Source organism: Lutra lutra, chromosome 12 (genome assembly GCF_902655055.1).
Source record: "Lutra lutra chromosome 12, mLutLut1.2, whole genome shotgun sequence".
NCBI lineage: Eukaryota > Metazoa > Chordata > Mammalia > Carnivora > Mustelidae > Lutra > Lutra lutra.
Window position 1 is genome coordinate 74094572 of NC_062289.1, and position 24078 is coordinate 74118649.

Here is a 24078-nt window from a genome sequence, read left to right on the forward strand (position 1 = left end):
TGATTATTCAGTGACTTGCAGCACTGCAGGAAGAGAAGAGTACAGTAGATCTATCATCAGCACGCTTGTAAAGAAGCAACATGTCATAGTGGGTTTAGTTAAATGACTGAATCAACACACTGATGGTTGTTCAGAATCTGAGGTCATTTAGCAGAGCATTGAGGTGACTCATAGCAACTCGTTTGTGTCAAGGTCTTTAACCTCTCATTTCAGGGATACCTATGTCCCCAAATGTAGTTTATGTTATAACAACAGCTATTGTCCAGAGCTTTAAGTTCTAGGACCATAACTTACTACACTGAGTCTTGTAGAAAAAGAAAATACTTTTCTAAAAGAAGCAAATGAAATCTTAGCTAGTAAATCTGTGCTTCTTAAATTACGATGGGCATTATAAATTACAATTAACACTCCAACTTAGAGAAATTTTATCTTTTTTTTTTAAATCCACTTTAGGTGACCAGACAGGAGAATGCCGAGCTCATGGGAATCTGGGCTCTGCATTCTTCTCCAAAGGGAATTATCGGGAGGCTCTCACCAACCACAGACATCAGTTGGTGCTTGCTATGAAACTCAAGGATCGAGAGGTAGGAAGTTCACCTGCAGACCAAAAACACATTTTTTGAAACATGGAGTCTTTTTTGCTGTTCAGAATGTTTTACGTATCGTAAAATGTTACTTTTAGAGGTTGATAATCATTGCCTCTATCTTTAATGACAATCAGGTGTAGAATGTCTACCACATATGGACCTTAGGCCTATAGAATTGAATAAGACTTTGATCCCTGACCTCAGGATCTTAACAGCTTGCATTATTCGGATGCATGACTCTTATTCTATTCAAATATGAAAGGAGGAAACCCATGAAAATTAACAAAAAATGGTATCTTCATGATATATCCATTAAATTAAAGAAGCACCCATTTGCTTTATTTGAGATGGAGTATTAGTACTGCAAACTCTTCATGTTATTTCTTTGGCGGATTTTAAACTCAGGTGGTAGAAGCATATTAAGTGTGATTGAGAGACCTGAATTACAATGATGAAGAATATTATCCTATCTTTATTAGAGAAATGGAATGTAATATTCTCAGAGAGCTGATATCCAGTAGATACAGCATGAGAAAGTGCTTGCAAAGTGGAGAGAGGGTGGAGTTTGGAATAAAATAGACCCAGACTGGAATCCCTGCTCTAGTACTTTCTGGCTCTGGAATCTTAGGGAAATTATTACTTAGCTCCTCTTTGCCTCTGTTTTCTTTCTTAGAAAATAATGATTGTATTTATTCCTTACACAATTGTGATAGGATTATAAATAATGTATATGTAAAGTACCTAGAATGGTGCTTGGAATTCCATAAATGGTAGCTTCTAATACAATTTATTAATAAGGAAGAGACAGGTAATAGAGGCAACAACAAATTTATGAATCAATCTAGGTATTGGGAAATATATTTAGTTACATCTTAGCATTTCACTGTGGAATATTATAGAGATTATTTTTATTGTTTAAATGACCTAGCATCTTTGAGTCTCTAGAACATGGTCGACAACTAGGAGGGGACTGGGAAAGAAAAAAGCCTTTGTTTTAATGGTGTGCTGTACTCTCCTCTTGGGAAGGTGAGAGACTTCCATAAAGTCTCTCTCTTCTGTGGGTATCAGAAAAAAAGCCTTTGAAAGCTGCTAAAATGTGTCATTCAAGAGAGATTGACTTTAGGTGATTCTATTCTCAAGAGAGTTACCTAACTACTTTTCTCTTTGCCTATTTACTCTTAGTTTACAAACAATTCTTATAAGCCAGATGATCTGACTTCTTGATGTTAAGAGATTGAAAAGAGGGATCAGACTTCTAGACACAGAAAAGCTGATGGCATTAAGTGAGAGCCAGGTTTAAGAACTAAAACAGCTTAGTTGTCTAGACAGGGCCATTTAGTGAAGGCTGGGATGGCTCTAAGTATTTCTTTTTTTTTTTTTAAAGATTTTATTTATTTATTTGACAGAGAGATCACAAGCAGGCAGAGAGGCAGGCAGAGAGAGAGGAGGAAGCAGGCTCCCTGCTGAGCAGAGAGCCCGATGCGGGGCTCGATCCCAGGACTCTGAGATCATGACCCGAGCCGAAGGCAGCGGCTTAACCCACTGAGCCACCCAGGCGCCCCGGCTCTAAGTATTTCAAAAGCTGCATTTATACTCTATTTTCCTGACCTTTGGGATGCATATGTATTAGCCCAGTTACTGGATGGGGTAGAAAGACTTGTAATTAGGATATAAGATTATCATAGGTATTAAAAAGGAGAAGTGGAAAAAAAAAAGGGGAGAAGTGAGAATTTTCTGCCTTCCCTATTCTTAATATTGTAATTTTCTTTAGCCGGTATTTTCTGGGTTTTATAAACCTTTGCTGTACAATACGTTATTAAGAAATCACTGGTTATAAGGATGGAGGGGACCTTGAGATTGTATTGGAACCAATTCCCTCCCCAAATACTCCCTTCTTGGAATTTCCACTTGGCCACAGACACCCTGTTTCCCCCTCTTTTGGCCTCTGGTTAACCACTACTACAGTAGTTCACAAGCCTGCCTATTGGGAAACCTTCCTTATGTATAAGTAAGACTGATTTTACCCCTCTGGGACTAGATAGAGAATGTTCAGCTACTGTAATTAATGGCCTATGGCCTCTCCTTTTCCAAGTTGAAAAATCCCATTAATTTTCTTTTTTTTTTCCATTAATTTTCTCTTCAAATTTTCTCATTATCAAAACTCGTATAATTTTTACAATTCTCTTCTGGCTCTTCCACTTTCCCTGTTGCCCATTCTGGTTATTGGTTAGCCATAGGTTGGCCACCACAGAAGCCTTCTTTTGGGAAGTTCTGTCTAGCCCATGCTCCTGCTCTGTGTTGGCATATTTATCTGATTTCTCGACTAACCTATAGAATTTCTCTTGACTCTCACTGTGTCTCTTCTGTTATATTTACTTCTGGAATCATAGGGTACTATTCATTTTCTTGAGAATGTAATGTTATTTTCTTACCTTTTTTCTTAATTTTTAATGTTGTATTTGAGTGCTGCTACTTGTCTTTCTGTATTTAGCTGGAAATCTTTATCCCCACATCCCTGAAACAGCCAGTAGCTGTTAAGACTAGAGTTAATATTGGTCCAGAACTTAAAGGAACATAAAAATGCCTAAGGAGTACTATTGCAATAATATATATTTCATTCAGTTTCAAAGTTTTGGTTGGCCAGTCTTCTGTGATATGATTCAGTTAAGTGTGATATCTGCTTGCGATGTACCTAACACGTACACAGCACTGTGCTGAGGGTTCTGGGTCTAGGCAGTAGGGGTGGGGTTACTCCCCGTGAGGGGCTTATGTTATCTTTGAGACAGAACTGGGTTGAAGCCTCTGCCTTCAGCTCAGATCATGATCCCAGGGTCCTGGGATCGAGCCCCGCATCAGGCTCTCTGCTCAGCAGGGAGCCTGCTTCCTCCTCTCTCTCTGCCTGCCTCTCTGCCTACTTGTGATCTTTGTCTGTCAAATAAATAAATAAAATCTTTGAAAAAAAAAAACAAAAATATCAAAACAATGCTTGAGAAATAAATAAATAATTAATCACTGCCAAGATGCTCGAATACCAGAAGAGAGAGAGACTGGTATAGACTTGTGGGAGCTTTGTGAAACAGGTGGAACTCAAGTTGGCTCCTGAGTGTGATGTAGAAATTGGCAGGCAGCCTTCTCAGATCTGGTTAACATATCAGTCAGGTGATCCTTATATCACTCATGAGGGATGAGATAGTTCATACCATTAGCAAAGATCAGATACTATTTTCTGTAGATCTATTCGTTATGCTCATAAGCTTAGCTTTTTTATAAAAGGTAATATTTATTAGTTTTATCCAATTATATAAAAAACTCATGAAAATAACCAACCATAAGCCTTAGATTTTCATATATATACATAATGATTATTTAGACCTATCCAAACAAAAATTGAAATCCTCCTGTGATAACTTTTATACCTTGTTTTTTCATTAATATTTTTTCACTTAATTTTTATATATTTCTGTATTTCATTAAATGTTCTCTTGAAAGTCTTATGATTTGATCACAAATCATTTCATCTATACCCTTACTGTAATACATTTAGTTTGTTTCAGAAACTTTGGTAGTATGAAATCTAGAAAAACATCTTTGTAAATACAGCTTTGAACATATCTCCCATCATTTCCTTTAGCTAAATTATTAAAAGTGGGCTTCTTGGGAAAAACATACTAAGGCTTCTGATACTTACTGCTAAAGAGCACTCAGGAAGGCTGTATCTGTTTTTAGTCCTCCAGCAATGTATCAGAAGTTCCATTTCCCTGAACTGGCCAACACAAGGCATTACTAAATAGTAAATAAATTAAAAAATCAAATTGATAAGTTAAAAAATGTGATATCTTACTGTTTCACACTGTATTTGACTGCTATTGAGGCTACTTTTTTTTTTTCCTAAGATTTATTTGTTAGAGAGAGAGGTGGGGAAGGGGCAGAGGAAGAGGGAGAGAGAAAATCTCAAGCAGACCCCACACTGAGTGAGGAGCCCCCTGCAGGGCTTGATCTCATGATCCTGAGCTGAAATCAAGAGGTGGGTACTTAACCAACTGAGCTACCCAGGCACCCTAGGGCTGACTGTTTTAAAAATGTCTTTTATAAAGAGCTTTAATACTCATCCTATCTTTTTCTATTGTGATGTTGATTATTTTATGTTTTATGGGTTTTTTTTTTTTTTTATGTTGGTTATTTTGTGTTGATTTGATCCTGGGCCTAACTCTATTATCAGCCCAGTGAGCTGTTGGACTAAAAGATTTTATTTATTTATTTGACAGAGAGAGAGAGATCACAAGCAGGCAGAGAGGCAGGCAGAGAGAGAGAGGAGGAAGCAGGGTCTCTGCTCCGCATGTGGGGCTCGATCCCAGGACCCTGGGATCATGACCTGAGCCGAAGGCAGAGGCTTTAACTCACTGAGCCACCCAGGCGCCCCCAAAAACAAATTTTTGCTTATTGTTGCTTCACTATGCATTTTATATCTGCGACAAGTTTCATAACATTCTTTTAAAAAAATGTCTACAATATCCTTTCTCCCCTCACTACCCCCAAATACATTTTAAAATCATTTTGTCGGGCGCCTGGGTGGCTCAGTGGGTTAAGCCGCTGCCTTCGGCTCAGGTCATGATCTCAGGGTCCTGGGATCGAGTCCCACATCGGGCTCTCTGCTCAGCAAGAAGTCTGCTTCCCTCTCTCTCTGCCTGCCTCTCCGTCTACTTGTGATCTCTCTCTGTCAAATAAATAAATAAAGTCTTTAAAAAAAAATAAAAAAAAAATAAAATCATTTTGTCAAATTTTGGAGACTCTTCCATTGGTATTTTTTTTGGAATTTACATATAATTATGGATAAATTGATGTCTTTTCAGTAGTCAGTCTTCTATTCAGGAGCCTGATCTGTGCTTGCATTTCACTTTTTATGCCTTTTAGGGTCTAAAATTTTGAGGGAGAGTATTGATTGCATATAGGAAGGGTGTTTGCTTTACATGTTTTGCATGTTTTGACCATATGAAAATTCTCTTATAGCTCATAATTTTTTGCTGATTCTTAATTAATTTTCTTGTAATGGGAATTTTTTGCAAATAATGATAGTGTTGTGCATTTGTACCCATATGTTATATCCCTATTTTTTTACCTCTTAATTATTACACCGTTAGAACTTTGAAAACTCCCCCCAAAAATATCACTCTTCCTCTTGAGTACAAAAAGTTCAGAGAATGTACTTTTTATGACTACCCCATTCTCGTATTATATCTGTGACCTCAAACTGTACCTTGGTTTCCCTCTTACATTATTTTGATATTGAGACAAAATAATAGGAAACTGCCTTTTGAAACAAAAACTAACCACTGTGAATGCTGTGACTATAAGAATAACAAGCTACCTCATTCTGCATTTCACATCTTTGGCTATAGTACATTTTAATATTTTCCCAAATAGTGACATAGCAGCCTGGAACCGGTTTGTCCACTTACCTTAAAGAACAATAGGTTTTTCTGCTATACAGTCACCATCAGATACTTAATAGGGGAGGTGATACCTTCTCCACAGGAATTTTTCATTCTAACTAACCTTCTATCTGCTTTAATGGTTTGAAAATTAATTTCAGGTGCCCACAGAGACCTTCCTATGAGCCAATATTAATTGTCAGAAGAGTGCATAAATTATGTTGTATTAGCAATGTTGTTCTCTATTCAGGGAATCTGATATGCAAATATGCTGATGACTCTGAAGTTTTTTCATCAGTCTTATTTCTCTCCTGAGCATCATATTTCTTTATCCAGTTGCCTCCTCTACACCCACCTTCAATTCCGTATGCCTAACTTAGCCCTCAGTCTGTGCCTATGTCTGTATTTGCTGTTTGTCCTGTTGTCCAAGCCACCTAAATCTCATGTTTGGCTTGTTACTGGGTTCTCTTTTTTCTGGCAATCTCTTTGCCGGCCTGTGCCTTCCTCTGTGCCATCTTTTGCCTGAACCCTTGCAGAACTTCCCACACTAACATGTACTCTCCACCAAGTGAAGAGGAGAGCGTGTTTATTACTTGGATATATGAGTATAGCCTGGAGTTGCTGCCATAAGTAGGTAATTTCTTTCTTTCAAGTATAGTGCAGTGTAGTTGAGAGTGTGAACTTAGGTAGGAGACAAACTTGAACTTTGGCCCTGCCACTCATTACCATGTGTGATCCTGAAAATTATCTAAACTCTTCTAAGTGTGATGGACCGGAGAGTTGTTTCCAGTTTTTGGCTGTTATGAAAAAGCTGCTAATAAACATTCTTGTATATATCTTTTGGGAAACATCAGCACTTGTATCTGTTAATCATTGGGTCATGTATATGTTTAGATTTATTAGATGTTTACCAGCTTTCCATGGTAGTTGCACCAAGTTATATCATCAGCATTGTATAAGGGATTGTGAAGCCTTAATAGCAGGTAAATAAAAAGTAAAAAGAATATGGAAACATAAATATCTGAGTAGATAATTCTGTAAGGGATTGTAATAGTAACTACTTTGCTTATTGTTGTAAGGATTAAATGAGTTCATATACAGTGTATCCTTAGCACAGTGCCTGAGACACAATAAGAATTCAACCATGGTGCTACTGTTATTATTAGCATTACTGTTGTCATCATCATTTAAATGATTCATATACAGTTGCATATGCCTATGAAATATCAGAGCTTAATTCAGTGTAAAATTGTTTTCCCCCAGATAGTCAAGTAAACTGAACATGCTTGGAAAAAGTATAGTTTATCCATTAGGTAACTTTGAATACTTCTTGTCACACTGGAGAATGTAAACACTGTGATTTGTGAAATGTTTTAACTCTGCCCTGATTCTAATTTCTTCTTGATTTGATCCATCACCTAGTGAGATCTTTGAGTTATCCCTCGAAAATTCAGTTCTGATCATGCAATTTTCCTGCTTAAGAGCCTTTGATAGCTTTTTCTTGCCTTCAGAATAAAGTCCAAACCCCTTCATAATCTTTTCCCATTACTTCAACTACTCTGTATGGCATACACCTTATCATCTGTTCATACAAGCCTACTTGCCATACTTTGTTAAACATGCCTTATATTTTACCCTCCGTATCTTTACTCATTCTAGACCCTCTGCATAGAAGACCCAATCTTTGACCCCTCAGCAAGGTTTTAGTATTCAGGTTTCATTAAATCGTCTCTGCATCACTAAAGCTCTCTTTTTCAATTTTTATCTTTTTTACCCATTATCATACAAATGTTGGTGAAGCCCGATTTATCAATCCCCTTTGACCCCGCTTTAAAAAAAAAATGCTTGGTGCCTTTTGTGTTCTGTTTAAGAAAATGTTTGTGTATCCCAGTGTCATGAAAATAGTCTTCTATGAGGCTTTATTGTTTTACCTTTTGTGGTTCGGTCCCCTGCCATTTGGAATTTACATTTGTGTTTGGTTTGTGGTAGGGATCAAAGTTCAGCGTTTTCCCTCATATGAGTATCAGTTGACCCAGTACTGAATATTCCACAAGACTGCGCTTTTGTCATAAGTCAGGTATGAGGTATATAAAGGACTCTCTTTTCTGTGCTGTTGATCCCTTTGTCTCTTGATGCCAATAGCATATTGCTTAATTACTGCAGCTTTTTAATGAGTCTGGAATTCTGATCATGTAATTCTAGTAGCTTTGTTTTTCTTCGAGATTGCTTTGGCTATTCCAGGTTCTTTACATTTATCTACATATAAGTAAATGTATGTATTTTACAATTAGCTCTTGGTTTCCCATCTTTCCCTGTTGATATAGCATTGAATATATATATATATATATATATATGTATATATATATATATATTTTTTTTTTTTTAATCTTACAGTCTTTGAACTTGGTATATTTCTCCATTTATTTAGGCCTTATAAAATCTATTTCTACAATATTTTATAGTTTTTTTAAAGATTTTTAATTTTATTTCTTTCAACAGAGAGAGAGAGAGATCACAAGTAGCCAGAGCAGCAGGCAGAGAGAGAGGGGGAAGCAGGCTCCCTGCTGAGCAGAGAGCCTGGTGCGGGGCTCGATCCCAGGACCCTGAGACCATGACCTGAGCTGAAGGAGGAGGCTTAACCCACTGACCCACCCAGGCACCCAATGTTTAATAATTTTCAGTATAGAACTATTGCATATCTTTCTATAGTTTAATCTTTAGGTTTTAGGTGTGTGCGTGTGCATATATGCATGCTGTTGTAAAGAGTATTTTATTATTTTCTCTTTTAATTCAGTAGTATTTTATTTTTTTTAATTCTAGTTAAATTAACATACACTATTATATTAGTTTCAAGTGTACAATATGGCGAATCAGCAATTCTATACATTACTCAGTGCTCATCATGGTAAATGTACTCTTAATCCCCTTCACCAGTTTCTCCCAACACCTCACCCATCTTCCCTCTGGTAACCACCAGTTTGTTCTCTATTGTAAGTGGCATTTTAAAGTTTTATTTTTTCCTGCTTCTCTTCCTCAGCCCAGATATTGAGCAACTCTAGGGACAGGTTTATTTCCTCAGCCATTCATATTCCCATACTACTTTGTTTTTCATTCTTTTATTTTTACCATTATATAATTAATATGTGAGTTAGTTGTTGATATAAAAGATTAAAACATTACCCTTTCCAGAAGTAACTCCTGTTACCAGTTTGAAGTGTTTCTCTTCTAGACCTACATTGTCCTTTGTGGTAGACACTACTGTGTGTGGCTGTTGAGCATTTCACATTTGAAATGTGAATTGTTTGAATTAAGACATTATATAAATGTATAATACATTATATAAATGTATTTATATAATACATTATATAAATGTATTTATATAATACATTATATAAATGTATTTATATAATACATTATATAAATGTATTTATATAATACATTTATATAAATGTATTTATATAATACATTATATAAATGTATTTATATAATCATTATATAAATGTAAAATACACACTGAACTTTGACGACTTAGAATGAAAAAAAAAAAAAGAACCTGAAATATCTCTTTACTAAGTGTTTATATTGACTAAAACACAATAATGTTTTGGGTACATTGGATTAAATAAAATGTTAATTCCACTTTTCTTGTTTTATATTTTTATGTGGTTACTAGAAAGCTTAAATCATTTCTATTAGGCAACATGGCTCTAGCCCATTTTCTCTTATGGTTTTGTTTTTCATATGTGGGAATATGATATTGTTTTCCAAATGGTTTTTTCACTCAGTGGTCTTAAACTACTTTTCATGTTAGCACATGCAGATCAACCACATTTTCTTGAACTTCTGTTTAGTGATGGTGTTATGGTTGTACCATTCATCTGCTGATGGAATGTTTAAGGAGATTTTTTTTCCCCTTTTGCAAACATGGTTGCCATAAAAAAGACCTTGTACAAGTCACTTTGTACACATAAGGAGTAGTGTCTAGCAAGTGGAATTGCTGGGTACACAACTATTATACACACTTTAAATGAAAAGATTTTCTCAAATTGCACACCAAAAAGGTTGTTCTAAACCCATAAGCCCTTGATATTAATCTTTTTTTTTTAATTGATTAGCGAAAGGTAGCCCCTAGTGATACTTCAGTTATAGTACTTACCATTTGTTTGTAATGGCGGTCTTCTCCCTGTTGTATAATTGGCAGCTTCTGGAGGGAAAGGAGAATAGCTTATTTATATTGATAATCTCATTCATTCCCTCATTCAACACATGTTTACTGCTCAATGCTTACTGTGTCCCAGATGCTATAATGCCTTTGTGTATAAAGATGGATATGCCATTGTTCTTGCCCTCAAGGAACTCAAATATTCTAGCAGACCATCTGCAGTGTTCCAGTCCCATGTCAGTAAATGCTTATTAACCTGGAGGAAAAACACTGGGGCTTATATAGTAGGTAAAGAGTGCTCATATCTCCTTGGTTCTTATGAATGGTGGTCTTCATTTTGTTCAGAGCTGGAGAGGAAGACTTATGGAAGCTCAGTTGTAAATACCAACTAAGTTTACTTTTCTGCAGCTACTTTGTGTCAATAACTAAAATCTATAGTTTACACTCAAAAGGATACTTCTTATATTCTGATTATACCCACCATATAAAACATTTTTTTAAAGACTTTATTTATTTATTTGACACACAGAGAGAGATTACAAGTAGGCAAAGAGGTAGGCAGAGAGAGAGAGAGAGAGAGAGAGAGAGAAGCAGGCTCCCTGCTGAGAGAGACCCCAGGACCCTGAGATCATGACCCGAGCCAAAGGCAGAGGCTTAACCCACTGAGCCATCCAGGCGCCCCCATATAAAACATTTTTTTAAATGAAATTTCATTCTTTGTAATTTTGAAGATTAAAGGTAAATTATAATCATTATCAACTTAAGAACCTCTGGGTTCACAAGAACTGTTATTTCCCACCCCTCCCCAAGGACTACTTGACTTTTTGAGAAAATTGATCCTTCTAGATTTCCTTTAGGATGTAGCTAGAGGAAATTAATTAGACAGTTTTTGATGACATCACCCCAACCACAGCACTTTCTCTGAAAACAATTCTATTTTTCTTGGACCTTTTTGCAGCATTTTTTGCACTGCGTGTATTAGTGTATTAGTATGAAGTCCACACAAAAATTTGTGGAGGGGGGGTGACACACACACACAGGGACAGAGACAAAGAATGTAGTGAAATAATTATAATACTACCAGTAGTACAGGGGAGAAGGTTAAAAGGTAAAAAGCATTCCATTTTAGCAGAGAACCATATCCTCATAGGGAGTATTAAGTTCAGGAGGGGAATGCTTGGCAATGTTTTCAGTGGTGTGTATCTTACAGGCTTTTAAGAAACAAATAAGATTCTTAAGCTGTAACTCTTCAAATCACTGAAGAGTTGCAAAGTAGACACTTGTGAAGAATGGCCATAGGACATCAATTTCTTGATTGTGCTCTTTGTACTTTGTATTATAAATTAGCTGATCCAGAGCTTTTGAGCCTGTAATGAGTTATAAAAATGCTCTTTTTCTTATATTGATAAAATAGTTATTGCCTCAAAAGAAATTGCACACCCAGTGAGTATATGTGTATGTATGTGTAATGTCTGATATGTTTGCAAGTCATTCTGCCCTTGGCTGTTCCATTCTCCAAATAATTTTTTCAAATTCTACTCTATCATTACTTCTTCCATTATATTTTTGGGTGTCTTCTCCCAGCTAGGGTGTTTGGCAGTCTCTTCCATAGAGTAGAAGAAACCTCAGACTCAGAATGAGGAGATCTAAATTTGAATCCTGGTTTTGCTACTAGTGGCCATATATTATGGGAAGTCCTCTTGTTGCTGGCTCACCATCTGTAAACAGAAAGACCAAATCAGATGATATTTTACTGTCCAGTGTAGTAGCCACAAGTAGTTACATTAAATTAAATGAATTAGAATTAAGGTAAACAATTCAATTCCCCAGTCACAAAAAACCACGTTTTAAGTGCTCAATAGTCTATGTGTTTAGTGGCTACCATATCAGATATCATAGAAAAAAAAATTCTATTATCTAAAGTTTTATTGAATAGTGTGACTAGAGTTTTAAGTAACTCTGAACTTTAATCAGAAGGCAAAAAGTGCATCAGTGTGAATCACAGACCACCTTTATTTTTCCATAGTACCTGCTATTTATACTAGAATCATCTGTATTTTCTTTTGATAAACAGGGAAGGAGGGAAGATTCTGCTTCTGATAATAGCAGAGTAGCTCAGCCACATATAACAACTATGAACTTTGGGAAAAATATAAAACAAACAATTACATGGAGGTACTGGAGAGTGACCAAAAGCTAGCAGAAATTGAAGGAGAATTAAAACCTGGAAGAGGGGAATAAAACTAGATGAATTTCTGATTTAAATAAAAATTTCATTTTAATTCCAGTGTAGTGTTGTATTAGTTTCAAGTCTATAATATAGTGATTCAACAATTCCATATATTATTCAGTGCTCATCAAAATAAAGTGCACTTTTAATCCCCTTCACCTATTTAATGCATTCCTTTCCCCTCCTCCCCTCTGGTAACCATCAGTTTGCCCTCTATAGTTAAGAATCTGTTTTTGGTTGTCTCTCTCTCTCCGTTTCCTTTGTTCATTTGTTTCCTAAATTCCACATATGAGTGAACTCAAATGGTATTTGTCTTTCTCTGGCTTATTTCACTTAGCATTATACTCTCTAGATCCATCCATGTTGCTGCAAATGGCAAGATTTCATTCTTTTTTGTGGATGAATATTATTCCATTGTATATATGTATCACATCTTTATCTCTTTATCTATTGATAGACACTTGGGCTACTTCCATAATTTAACTATTGTAACCAATAATTTCCTGGTTTTAATGTCTTTATTGCCAGAGTGCCAGTGCCATACCCGACAACAGTACCAAAATGTATATAGAAACCTGTAAACTTATTGATTGTGGAATTGGAGGACCTATTTGGCCTCACGACAGTAACCGGAAAGAAAGGAGGAAATTCTGGAAATAGATATCTACATAGAGAAGCCCCAGATTCTGTGTTTAAATTCTCATCAAATCTCTGGGTAATCTCTGCAGTAAGCATACGAGGGCAGATTCCAAGCAAGTCGGCTAAGGCTGAAGGAACTGAAGCGATTTCAGCTGCTGCTCACTTTAGGGCAGTCTGGTGTTTGAGTTTGTTAGGGTTAACTGCTTGCAAAAACAAAAAAGCTGATACTCTGTAGGGTAATATAACAAAGTCCTGAGTGTCTACAGTGTAGCATTTGCAATGTTCAGGATATATTCTAAAATTATTGGACATATGAAGAAACTGGAAAATGATTTATACTGAAGAGAAAAAATGCATTCAATGAGACCAACCCTGAGATGACCCAAAGGTTGGAATTAATAGGCAAAGGGTTTTTTAACAGTTATTATAACTATGTTCAAATCTGGAAAGTAAAATATGCTCATAATGAATGCATAGAAAATCTCAAAGGGAATAGAACTATAAGAAGGTAAAGAAAGCAAAATGAAAATTTTAGCACTGAAAGCCCAATACCTGAAATGAAAACATTCACGATGGGTTGTTGTTGTTTTGCTTTTTAAAATTTGTTTGTTATTATTAAAGATTTTAAATTATTTATTATTTGACAGAGACACAGCGAGAGAGGGAACACAAGCAAGGGGCATGGGAGAGAGAAAAGCAGGCTTCCCACCGAGCTGGGAGCCCAACGTGGGTCTCGATCCCAGTACCCTGGGAACATGACCTGAGCTGAAGGCACACACTTAATGACTGAGCCACCCAGGTGCCCCAAGTTTTTCTTTTTTTGGTGGGGGGGTAGGGCAGAGGTAGAAGGGCAGAGAGATAATCCTAAGCAGGCTCCCCGCTTAGTGTGCAGCCTGCAACTCAGGGCTTGATCCCACAACCCAGAGATCATGACCCAAGCTGAAATCAAGAATTGGACACTTAGCTGATTGAGCCACCCAGGCACCCTCACTAAATGGGTTTAATTGAATATTGGAGATGACAGAGAAGGAGATATCAGCTTGAAGATAGGTCAGTTGAAATTATCTAATCTGCAAATCAGAGAAAACAGATTGAAATAAATTAACAGAACCTCAGTGTCTTCTTGGATAATGTCAAAGTGTCTTACACACACACACACACACACGCACGCACGCACACACACATGTATGCATGTTGCAGAAAGATAAAGAGAATAATGGGGGAAAACACTGGTAGAGAAAGTTGCTAAAATTTCCCTAAATTTAGTAAAAATAAATTTGGAGATTCTAAAAATTCAGCTAACCTCAAGCAGAATAAATATAAAGGAACTACACCTATGCAATTTATAGGGAAATGACTATCAGCCAATTATAAAGAAAAAAATTTGAAAGTAACCAGGGAAAAATGACCTGTTACACAAAGAGGGACCAACTATACTAATGACGGCCGATTTCTTATGAGAAATAATTGAGTCCCAAAGACAGAACAAAATTTTCAAAATGCTGAAAGGAAAACATAAAACCCTGTCAGCCCAGAATTCAAGAATGAGAAAAAATAATTTTTAAGAATGAAAGCAAAATAAAGAGAAGTGAAAACCAAGAAAAATATCAACAGAGCACTGTAAGAAAGGTTGAGAGAGGATTTTCAGGCTGATGGGAAATGGTATCAAATGGAAACTCAGACCTTTAGGAAAAGAGGAATAGCACCATAAATAATAAATATGTTGGTAAATATAAAATACTACTTTTACTTTTTTCCTCATAATTAAGAAACATGCATATGGCTGTTGAAAGCAACAATTATAACCTCAAGTTGTAGGATATAAGACATAGATGGTTGTCACACATTTGCTTTTCCTATGTTGGAAATGTGAATGGTAAAACCACTTTAGGAAAAGGTCTTACAAGTTTCTTTAAAATGTAAGCATACAGAACACCTGGGTGACTCAGTCAGTTAAGTGTCTGCCTTTGGCTCAGGTCATGATCTAGCTCCTTGTTCAGGGGGGAGCCTGCTTCTCCCTCTGCCTTCCTTTCCCCCCGCTTGTGCTCTCTGTCTCTCTCTCTCTGACAAATAAATAAAAACTTTAAAAAATAGACATTGACCCTTTGGTCCAGCAAGTTCACCCCTAGGTATTTACCCCAGAGAATTAAAAACATGAGTCCGCAAAAGGACTTGTACAAGAATGTTCATAATAGCAAAATCTGAGAATAGCCCAAGTGTTTCTCAACAGAAGCATGGATATAACCCACTATATCATTGTAAAATACATGGAGTGACATGAGTGAATCTTAGAAACATGAGATTGTATAAAAGAAGTAAAAAACAGAAGAGAATGTATTTTATGATTGCATTAGCAACAAGCTCTGGAAAAAGCAAAACTAATTTGTGGGGAAAACAGATCAGTGGTTGCCTTTGGGAGCCAAAGTGGGGACCAGGATTGACTGAGAAGAGATACAAATGAACTTTCTAGGGGAAGCACATTTAGTAAATTGCTAGTAATTGCAGAATCTTTATATTCTGATATATATATAGATATAGATATATATGATTTATTTATTTGTATATTCACCATATAGTTCTTAAAACTTTCTTGTGTCTTTGTAGTTTTTCACTATAAGATATTAGAAAATTTAAACAATAAAGGATTTGGTGGTGAAAGAAGGATAAGCAGTAATTCTAGTGATCAGTCTGTTGGTGGGAGCTGACCCATGTGGAATGCATTTCACTGGATACCGCTATCTCTGGCCCCAATGCTAAGAAAAGAAAAACCTCACCACAACTCCCTTCTCCTTCCTGTCTCTATGCCCAACATATCCTGGAACAGCATTGCAGCAAAATATTCCTATGTGGGAGCGACCAGGTTTAACTCAATGTCAGAAATCCGTGACTTGCACAGTAGCCTTGCAAAGTATTTTGGGTGGTGTGAGTTGAAGGAGGGAGCAGGTGGCCCTCTGATCTCTGCTTTAGTGAAGACATGAGCGCTCACCTTGCCTGAATGGCCAGAGGCCTTTTCTTACAGCATTGGCTGTGCAGATTCACCTCTTCCTTACGGAAAGGTGGTAGGACGGGGTAGGAAGTAAGGCATAGGTATCATGGAGAAAGTACCTTAGGCAGTTTATTAGAAGTCATCAGAGCTAATCTTTTCCTTTTATCCTAAGGAATAACGGGCCTATAGAAATTAAGTGACTAATCCAAGATCAACAGTGAGTTGCTTCATATTGTTATATTTAAGAATAGTTTTTCTTTTGTGATTAAATGTGGCACTTGTAAAGATCTTAAAGTAGTCAATATTTTCTCTATAATGATACAATCTGGAGAATGTTACCTGTGTCCTAGTCATCTCAAATGGTGACCAGTGATAATGAATTGTGTGTGTGTGATTAATGTTTACTATTTACCAAAAAACTCTTATTTTTTATATCTTTTTTCATGTTATTCTCATACAACCTAGAGCAAGGAATGGATTTTTGTATAGTTTGGTATACTTCAGTAATTGCCCAGAGAGACAGGCTCCCTGGGCTATATACCAAAGCCTCTTGCTTGATAATGCATATAGTACCATCATTAGGGACTGTGAACTGAACCTAGAGAGAAGAAATTTGAGCACAAAGGGTCAGTGTTAAAGAACTCAGGGATAGATAGAATCTGACATATTGGTGGTGGCAGCATTATCTCAGGACTAAGGGTAATTTGAGGGTTATTGTTCCTGAAGTCACTAATGACAGTCTGTAATGGGAAGACCCTGTCATTCTGGTATGATAGGTGGCATGATGCTCAACAGAACAGCCACTGGATTAACTTGCACTCCCTCCATTTTTAACCTTGGACTTCTCTTTTTCTGGGGACCCTGGAAACCTGGAAAAACTAAAGCAAATTCATGGTATTTTTCCTACTATCTAGATGAGAAAACCAAGGCTTGGGTGATTTTTCTTTAGGCCACACAATAAGGACTAGAATCATGGTTTTGGAAAACAATATAGAAACACATTCTACTAGCTACTTGGAATAGAATTTTTTGGTACACATCATTAATCCTTGCTGAAATGAAATCCATCCTGTGTGTCCAGTTTTTAAAAAGATAATTTCCAAAACAAAAACAAAAACCGTAATTTCCTACAGTCCATTTTAATTTTGTAAGGACATCACTGAGGTTTAATTTTATGTCATTGTGGGTTAGAACAATTAAAATCTGATGAGAATAGATTATAAGAACAATGCCCTTCCCATCCACTGCTACAAATGATCCAAATTAGGAATCCTTTCTTATTTTCAATTTTAGTTCACTATCAAAAAGTCTGTTTTCAAAGCAGTAATCAGAATCTTTTATTCTCCTGAATAAAAGCATTTTCCTCTAATTACCATAAAACACGTACGAATCTCAAAGTTCTTCTTTTCTACAGAGAAATCACATCCCTAAAGAAATCACTATTGAATTGTTTATTGCTTTTCTTTCTTAATCCACATTCTTCAGGCAGACTCACTAACCAGGTGTCCTTTGGTTTCTAGAGGTATATTAGAGCATGTCTTTGGGCCTTTCCTGGAAGATAGAGGTTAAGAGTGCTAAGAATTTTCTAAAATTTTTTTTTATCATTTTAGCCTCTGATAATACTTCACTAATGAATTAGTTAATTAAACTGATTCTATTTAGAATTTATGATAATTGGTTAAACTTAAATGTTTACCTTTTAACTATCTTATAGGAGGTTTGACCAGGCAAACCAAGAGGCTAAAATGATTACAGGATAAATAAAATTATTTTTTTTTTAAAAGAGTGAGCTACTTTTTTTTTTTTTTAAGATTTTATTTATTTATTTGACAGAGAGAGAGTTCACAAGTAGGCAGAGAGGCAGGCAGAGAGAAGAGGGGGAAGCAGGCTCACTGCAAAGCAGAGAGCCCGATGCGGGGCACGATTCCAGGACCCTGAGGCCATGACCTGAGCCGAAGGCAGAGACTTAACCCACTGAGGCGCCCAGGATGAATAAAATTCTTAAGAAAATAGGCATTCCCAAATTCTCCAGAAATATTAGGCATATAAGGAATTAATTATGCTGATCGGAATTCATAAGCAGAATATGATTAACATCACATAGACTTTGGCTGAGTCCTCACTCTGACACTTATCTAGTTGTGGGACTTTGAATAAGTTACTTAAAATTTCAGCCTCAGTCTGCTAATCCATAAAATCGGGGTAATAGGCAGTAAAGCATTCAGCCCAGTGTTTCACACATAGCATGTGGCTGGTCGGTAAGTGTTAGCTGCTCTGGGAGTCTCTGGCATTATTCTCCTTGGCCATGAAAGCTGTTAGAGCAGATCTAGTTACTTTCCATACTTGACAGTATCATACCTCTATTTATCTAATCAAATCTTAATTAACTCAGATTCATCTGTCTCCTGAATCCAAACCAGTGAGATGTTTATTTTTCCTTTGACATATAATTTTACTCTATTACTTGGTCCCAGTGTTTTAGGCTAGCCAAGTTTGGAATATTGATACAGTTGAAGTATCCCTATAAAAATAGTGGTGACAGTCCCCATTTTGTTGATCTCTCAGCCATCTGTAAAACCGTCTCTAAGGCCTGTCACCTTCTGTCTATCACTTACTTTGTTGTAGGGCACTGCTGCTTCAAGTGGGGGGATCAGAATCACTTGGCCAGCCTTTCCAACCCAAACATACCGGATCCCTCCTAATACCACATCTCCTGATTCAGTCTTCTCATCATCTCAGTATAATGGAGCAGAGTGGTTGACAGCATAGTTTGAAAAACAATTTTTTAAAAGAAACTTTCTCTTCTCCCACTTGAGAGGTTAAAAACCTGTTATTTTCCTCTAGTGCAGAATACCTTTACTGTCTCCAAAAAAGCAACTGGAGTGTCTTCTTTCAGCAAGAAGAGGTACAAGAGAGCATTTTCATCTAAGAACAATGTTAAGTTCAAGTAGGAATATTTCTGTCAGTGACTGTCTTTCCCAAGGCTCAGCATAGTCTGATAATAGTTTCCTTTACTAAATTACTGGAATGGAAGAATATTCAATAGCTGTAAAGCCTAAGAAACAAAAACAAAACAAAACCCTGTAAAGCCTGCACTGGGTTTCTGGTTCCTAACATTGTCCAGTTTTAAAGAAAACCACCATCACTGAATATGAGATCCTCTAAGGACTAGGAAACAACAGCTGCCCAATCAAGAAGATGGCTTTGTTAACAGTCTTTATCACAAACCACGAGCTGACTTTTGTTTTACGAAAACTCATGGTGGATGTGGGAATTTACTTTAAGGGCACGCTCTTTGTTCCAAGTGAAATATGCGTGAGGTGGGAAAGGGCTTTGCTGAAGCTTTTACACCACACTGATGGATTTTCTGAAAGTTGCCTTAGAAATGTAGAACTTCTTATAAAACTTACATAATAGAGCTTAACTAGTCCATTCTGTTTTAAAGTTCATGTTCAGGGTGCCTGGGTGGCTCAGTGGATTATGCCTCTGCCTTCAGCTCAGGTCATGGTCTCAGGGTCCTGGGATCGAGCCCCGCATCGGGCTCTCTGCTCGGTGGGGAACCTGGTTCCCCCTCTCTCTGCCTGCCTCTCTGCCTACTTGTAATCTCTCTCTCCTTCTGTCAAATAAATAAATAAAATCTTAAAAAAAAATTCATGTTCTGTAAGTGATTACTAAATTTCAGTCTGTCACAAATGGATCCCTTGCTGTAAGATCCAAGATATTGTATCTATTTTCTTGATCCATCACTATCAAATTACTCATCTCCTAATGCATTCTTACTAGCATCTTTCCTTCAATCCATATTCTTTTGGGGGGGGGTTGCTTTTAGTAAATAATTACTTCCCTCTTGTCTTAGATTCTTTTCATTTTGCTTATATTTGTTTATATACTGTTTTCATATAGAAACAAACATCTTATGTGATCAAGTTTCCAGCTTGGCCCTTAGCACCTTAGTCACTTTATAATCTGTAGATGAAGTAAAAGCTTCATCTCCTATTTCTGAGATTATCTCATTCTTGAGAGTCTTTTGAACCCAAAGAATAGGTGCTTGAAAGATAAGTTAAACAATAGAAAGGAGGAAACAAATTGTGTATGGACCATTTGTGAGGTGAATTTGCAGTGTGAGGACTACAGTTATATATTTATGTGTGTATGTGTTTAAGTAAACTTTTATTGGAATATAACATATACAATGAGAAATGCACAAATCATTTTTTAAAATGATGTTTCACATAGTGAACATACCTGATTAACCTACGATCAGGAGCTAGAGTGTTACCAACAACCTAGTAGCTTCGTTCTTGTCTCCTTCCAGTTTTAACCACCCTCCAAGGATAACCACCATTCTGATTTATAATCTTGTAGGTTTCTTTTCCTGTTTTTGAACTTTATACAGATGGGACTCATATAGAGTAGCCTTTTTTGTGCTTGGCTGCTTTGGCTCAGCCTTATGTTTGTTAGATTCATTATTGCTGGTGGCTGTAACAGTGGTTCCTGTATTCTCATCCTTGTAGTTTTCTATTTTATATATATATATATATATATATATATATATATATATATATATACTAATTATTCATTCACTTTGGCCATTTCTGGTTTTCTTTTGAAAATTTTGTTTCAGTGTTATTGTTGATCCTTTGAAGGTATCTTTTTCCCTCTCTTCTGGCTTTTTCCTTTTGTCTTTGGTTTTCAGCACTTTTATTGTGATATTGCCTAGCTGTGGTTTGCTTTGTATTTCTTCTCTGTGACGTTCCCTGAGCTTCTTAGATCGTGGCTTGATGTTTTCATCAGTATCCCAACATTGTCATCTATCACCTCTCAGATATTGTTTCTATACTTTGCTTCTGGCCTCCTATTCTAGGATTCCACTTATATGTAAGTTATACCTTTTCACCGTGTTCCATTTGTATCTTTTGCTTTCCACTGTATTTTCCATCCATTTTATCTCTGTGTTTCAGTCTGGATATTTTTACTCTCCTATATTCTAGATCACAAATATTCTCTCTTGAGCTGTTTCTAACTTTCTATTAAGCCTATCTACAACATTCTTTTTTTTTTTTAAAGACTTTATTTATTTATTTAGATAGGGCAAAGGGGGAGAGAGAGAGAGAATCCCAAGCAGACTCTGCGCTGAGCACAGAGCTTGATGTGGAGCCCAGAATCATGGCCCCGAGGTCATGACCTGAGCCAAAATCAGGAGTCTGACACTTAACCAAGTGGGCCACCCAGTCACTCCTCTACCACATTCTTAATTGAGGTAATTTTGGTTTTCCAGAATACCAGTTTGATTATTGTTTCATAGATTCTAATTCTCTATTGAAATTCTCCACATTATTGGGCACCTGGGTGGCTCAGTGGTTAAGCCTCTGCCTTTGGCTTAGGTCATGATCTCAGAGTTCTGGGATTGAGTCCCGCATCAGGCTCTCTGCTCGGCGGGGAGCCTGCTTCCTCCTCTCTCTCTCTCTCTACTCTCTCTCTCTACTCTCTCTGTGCCTACTTGTGATCTCTCTCTGTCAAATAAATAAAATCTTTAAAAAAATAAAAAGAAATTCTCCACATTATCACTTTCTCATGAACATATTCATCACAATTAGTTGTTTTTTTAAGATTTTATTTATTTATTTGATAGAGAGAGCGTAAGTAGGCAGAGCAGCAGGCAAAGGGAGAGGAGAAGCAGGCTCCTTGCTGAGCAGGGGGCCCGATGTGGGGCTCAATTCTAGGACCCCGGGATCATGACCCACACAGGCAGATACTTAACTGACCAAGCCACCTAGGTGCCCTCTTCACTATTAGTTTAAATTTCATGTCTAGTAAACCATGGGCTTGATTCTATTTTTTTCTTTTTTTTCCTTTTCTTTTATCTCCTCTTTTTCTCTTGGTCTTTTTTTGTTGTGCCTAGTTCATCTTTTTTTTTTTTTTTTTTAAATTATTGAATGCTTCCTTTGTGTATGCAAATATAAGAGATCTCAATGATACTGTCTTCTTCCAGATAGAATTTTCTTTAATATCTGATAGGCATGTAGGGGAGGAGATCATCCTAATGCAGTCAAGGACGAGTTATTTCAGAGCTGTGTTTCAGTCACATCAATTTCTTATTGAACTTCATGTGTAGGCTTTACTCCTTCAACAATCGGAACTGTAAATGTGAGGGGACTTACCAGGACCACCACCATGGTAGGCTCTGAGCATTAATTTTTATCTTACCAGTACCAATGGGAATGCCAGTAAGGTGATTTCCTGCAGTTCCTCTCTGCTTTTCTTCTCCTCCTATTGTGCTAGTCTAAAATAGTGACTGTCTTGAGGATTAAGATGGCTCACTTTTCTGTAGTATTGGTCAAATCCCAGCTTCCTTGGTAGCCCTCAACTTTGGTTTTATTTCTGTAGTCCCATGTGATTACCAAAAGCTCTGCTCAGGTTCTGGGCTTCATAGTAGCCACCTTGTGTTTGACCTCTCTACCTTTTTCCCATGACCTTTTCTAATTGGAAAATTTCTCCAGAGCATGTCAGGCTCACCTCAGTGAGTTTTCTCTTGTCTACAGTCTTGGTCACTTAAGTCTTGAATGCCTTGATACTGCTCACAGTACTTTCAGATGGATTTTTTTAATCCAATTTTTTCTAGTTATTTTTCGCAAATGAATTCTGCTACAAACTAGTCGGTCATAACTAGAAGTAACTTTTTATGTACTTTTTACTAATGAATATTTTTATTCCTGATGTTTGTTTATTTAGAATCACAACGCTGGGATCATATAAGGATCTTAGGGACACCTTGACCTCATTTTGTAGTAGAGACAGCAAGGGCCCTATGATAGGAAGACCCACCCAAGGACACACAGCCCATTAATGGCTGTTCCCATATCGGGACTCTCAGCTTCTAGTCCATTGGCTTTTACACCGCATCACTGATAATGTAGTATTTGTGACTTCTACTCACTTACTGAGGTCATAAAACCATGTCTAACCGGCATTCTATAAAATCAACTCAACCTTGACCCAGTTGAGTGATGATAGTGCTCTGATGGACTTTATATTATGAAAAAAGAGCTTATATTTTGAAGTTGTTATAGCATTGTAAACTTGTGAGCACATCCTTGAAGCCTTATCTATGCTATTTAATACACCCACATTTAAAATTAGAGTTTCCCCCTTTGGTTAGATTCTACATGTAAAATCAGGTTTTTGGATTTTTTTTTTTTCAATCTAAAGAGGATAATTCATAAAGAACATTACCAGATTATACCCATCTCTAGTGCTATAGAAAAGTATGTATTAACTACAGTAGCTTAGCTCTATAAGATATGTATGACTATGCAATCGTGTACGGAGGGTGCTGAACCAAAAACTATTGTCTGAGACCTCACAATTTACCTTCAGAATGTTTGGATAATTTTTAAAAAAAGATTTTATTTATTTATTTGACCGAGAGAGAGATCACAAGTAAGCAGAGAGGCAGGCAGAGAAAGAGGGGGAAGCAGGCTCCCCGCTGAGCAGAAAGCCCAATGCAGAGCTGGATCCCAGGACCCTGAGACCATGACCTGAGCTGAAAACAGAAGCTCAACCCACTGAGCCACCCAGGCGCCCCTGTTTGGATAATCTTAATCTTATTTTTCAGTCACGTTGATACCTTCTTGTACAAAGGAAAACTTATTTGTAAATTCAGAGGATCTGCTGTAGAGTGAACAGAGCTGTTTCTGGTGAAAGAGTTCAATCCGGCTTCTGGATCCTGAGAGGAGCCATTGACAGTTGGCTTACGGTAGCATGGCTTGACTGGCTGGCTTCTCATGCTGTACAAGAAGTGTAAGGTAGCATCTGGGTTGCTTATCAACTTACCTTTTAGTTTTTATGTTAGGAAAATGTTAGAAAACAGGTAATGGAAATATGTAAATAGAGAAAGACATTAATGGAGAATAAATATTGCTTAGTGTTTGACCTCTGTACATATAAAAGCTACTTGGAAATGCTTTTTGTTTGTTTGTTTTATTTTTAAAATGACAGAGTATAATCTGTACTTGATGACAGTCTGGGAAAGAATTCTAGTGTTG

At 36.8% G+C, this 24078-nt stretch overlaps 1 protein-coding gene across 6 annotated transcripts in view; it reads left to right on the plus strand.

Annotated features, from left to right (window-relative positions):
• The window catches only part of TTC28 (tetratricopeptide repeat domain 28), a 638777-nt gene that overhangs the window by 347976 nt on the left and 266723 nt on the right, over window positions 1-24078 (plus strand). For all 6 annotated transcript variants that reach the window (XM_047697785.1, XM_047697786.1, XM_047697787.1 and 3 more), the window contains one exon: window positions 454-584. In XM_047697785.1, the coding sequence (XP_047553741.1) occupies window positions 454-584 (131 nt within the window). The remainder of the gene's footprint in view (window positions 1-453; window positions 585-24078) is intronic.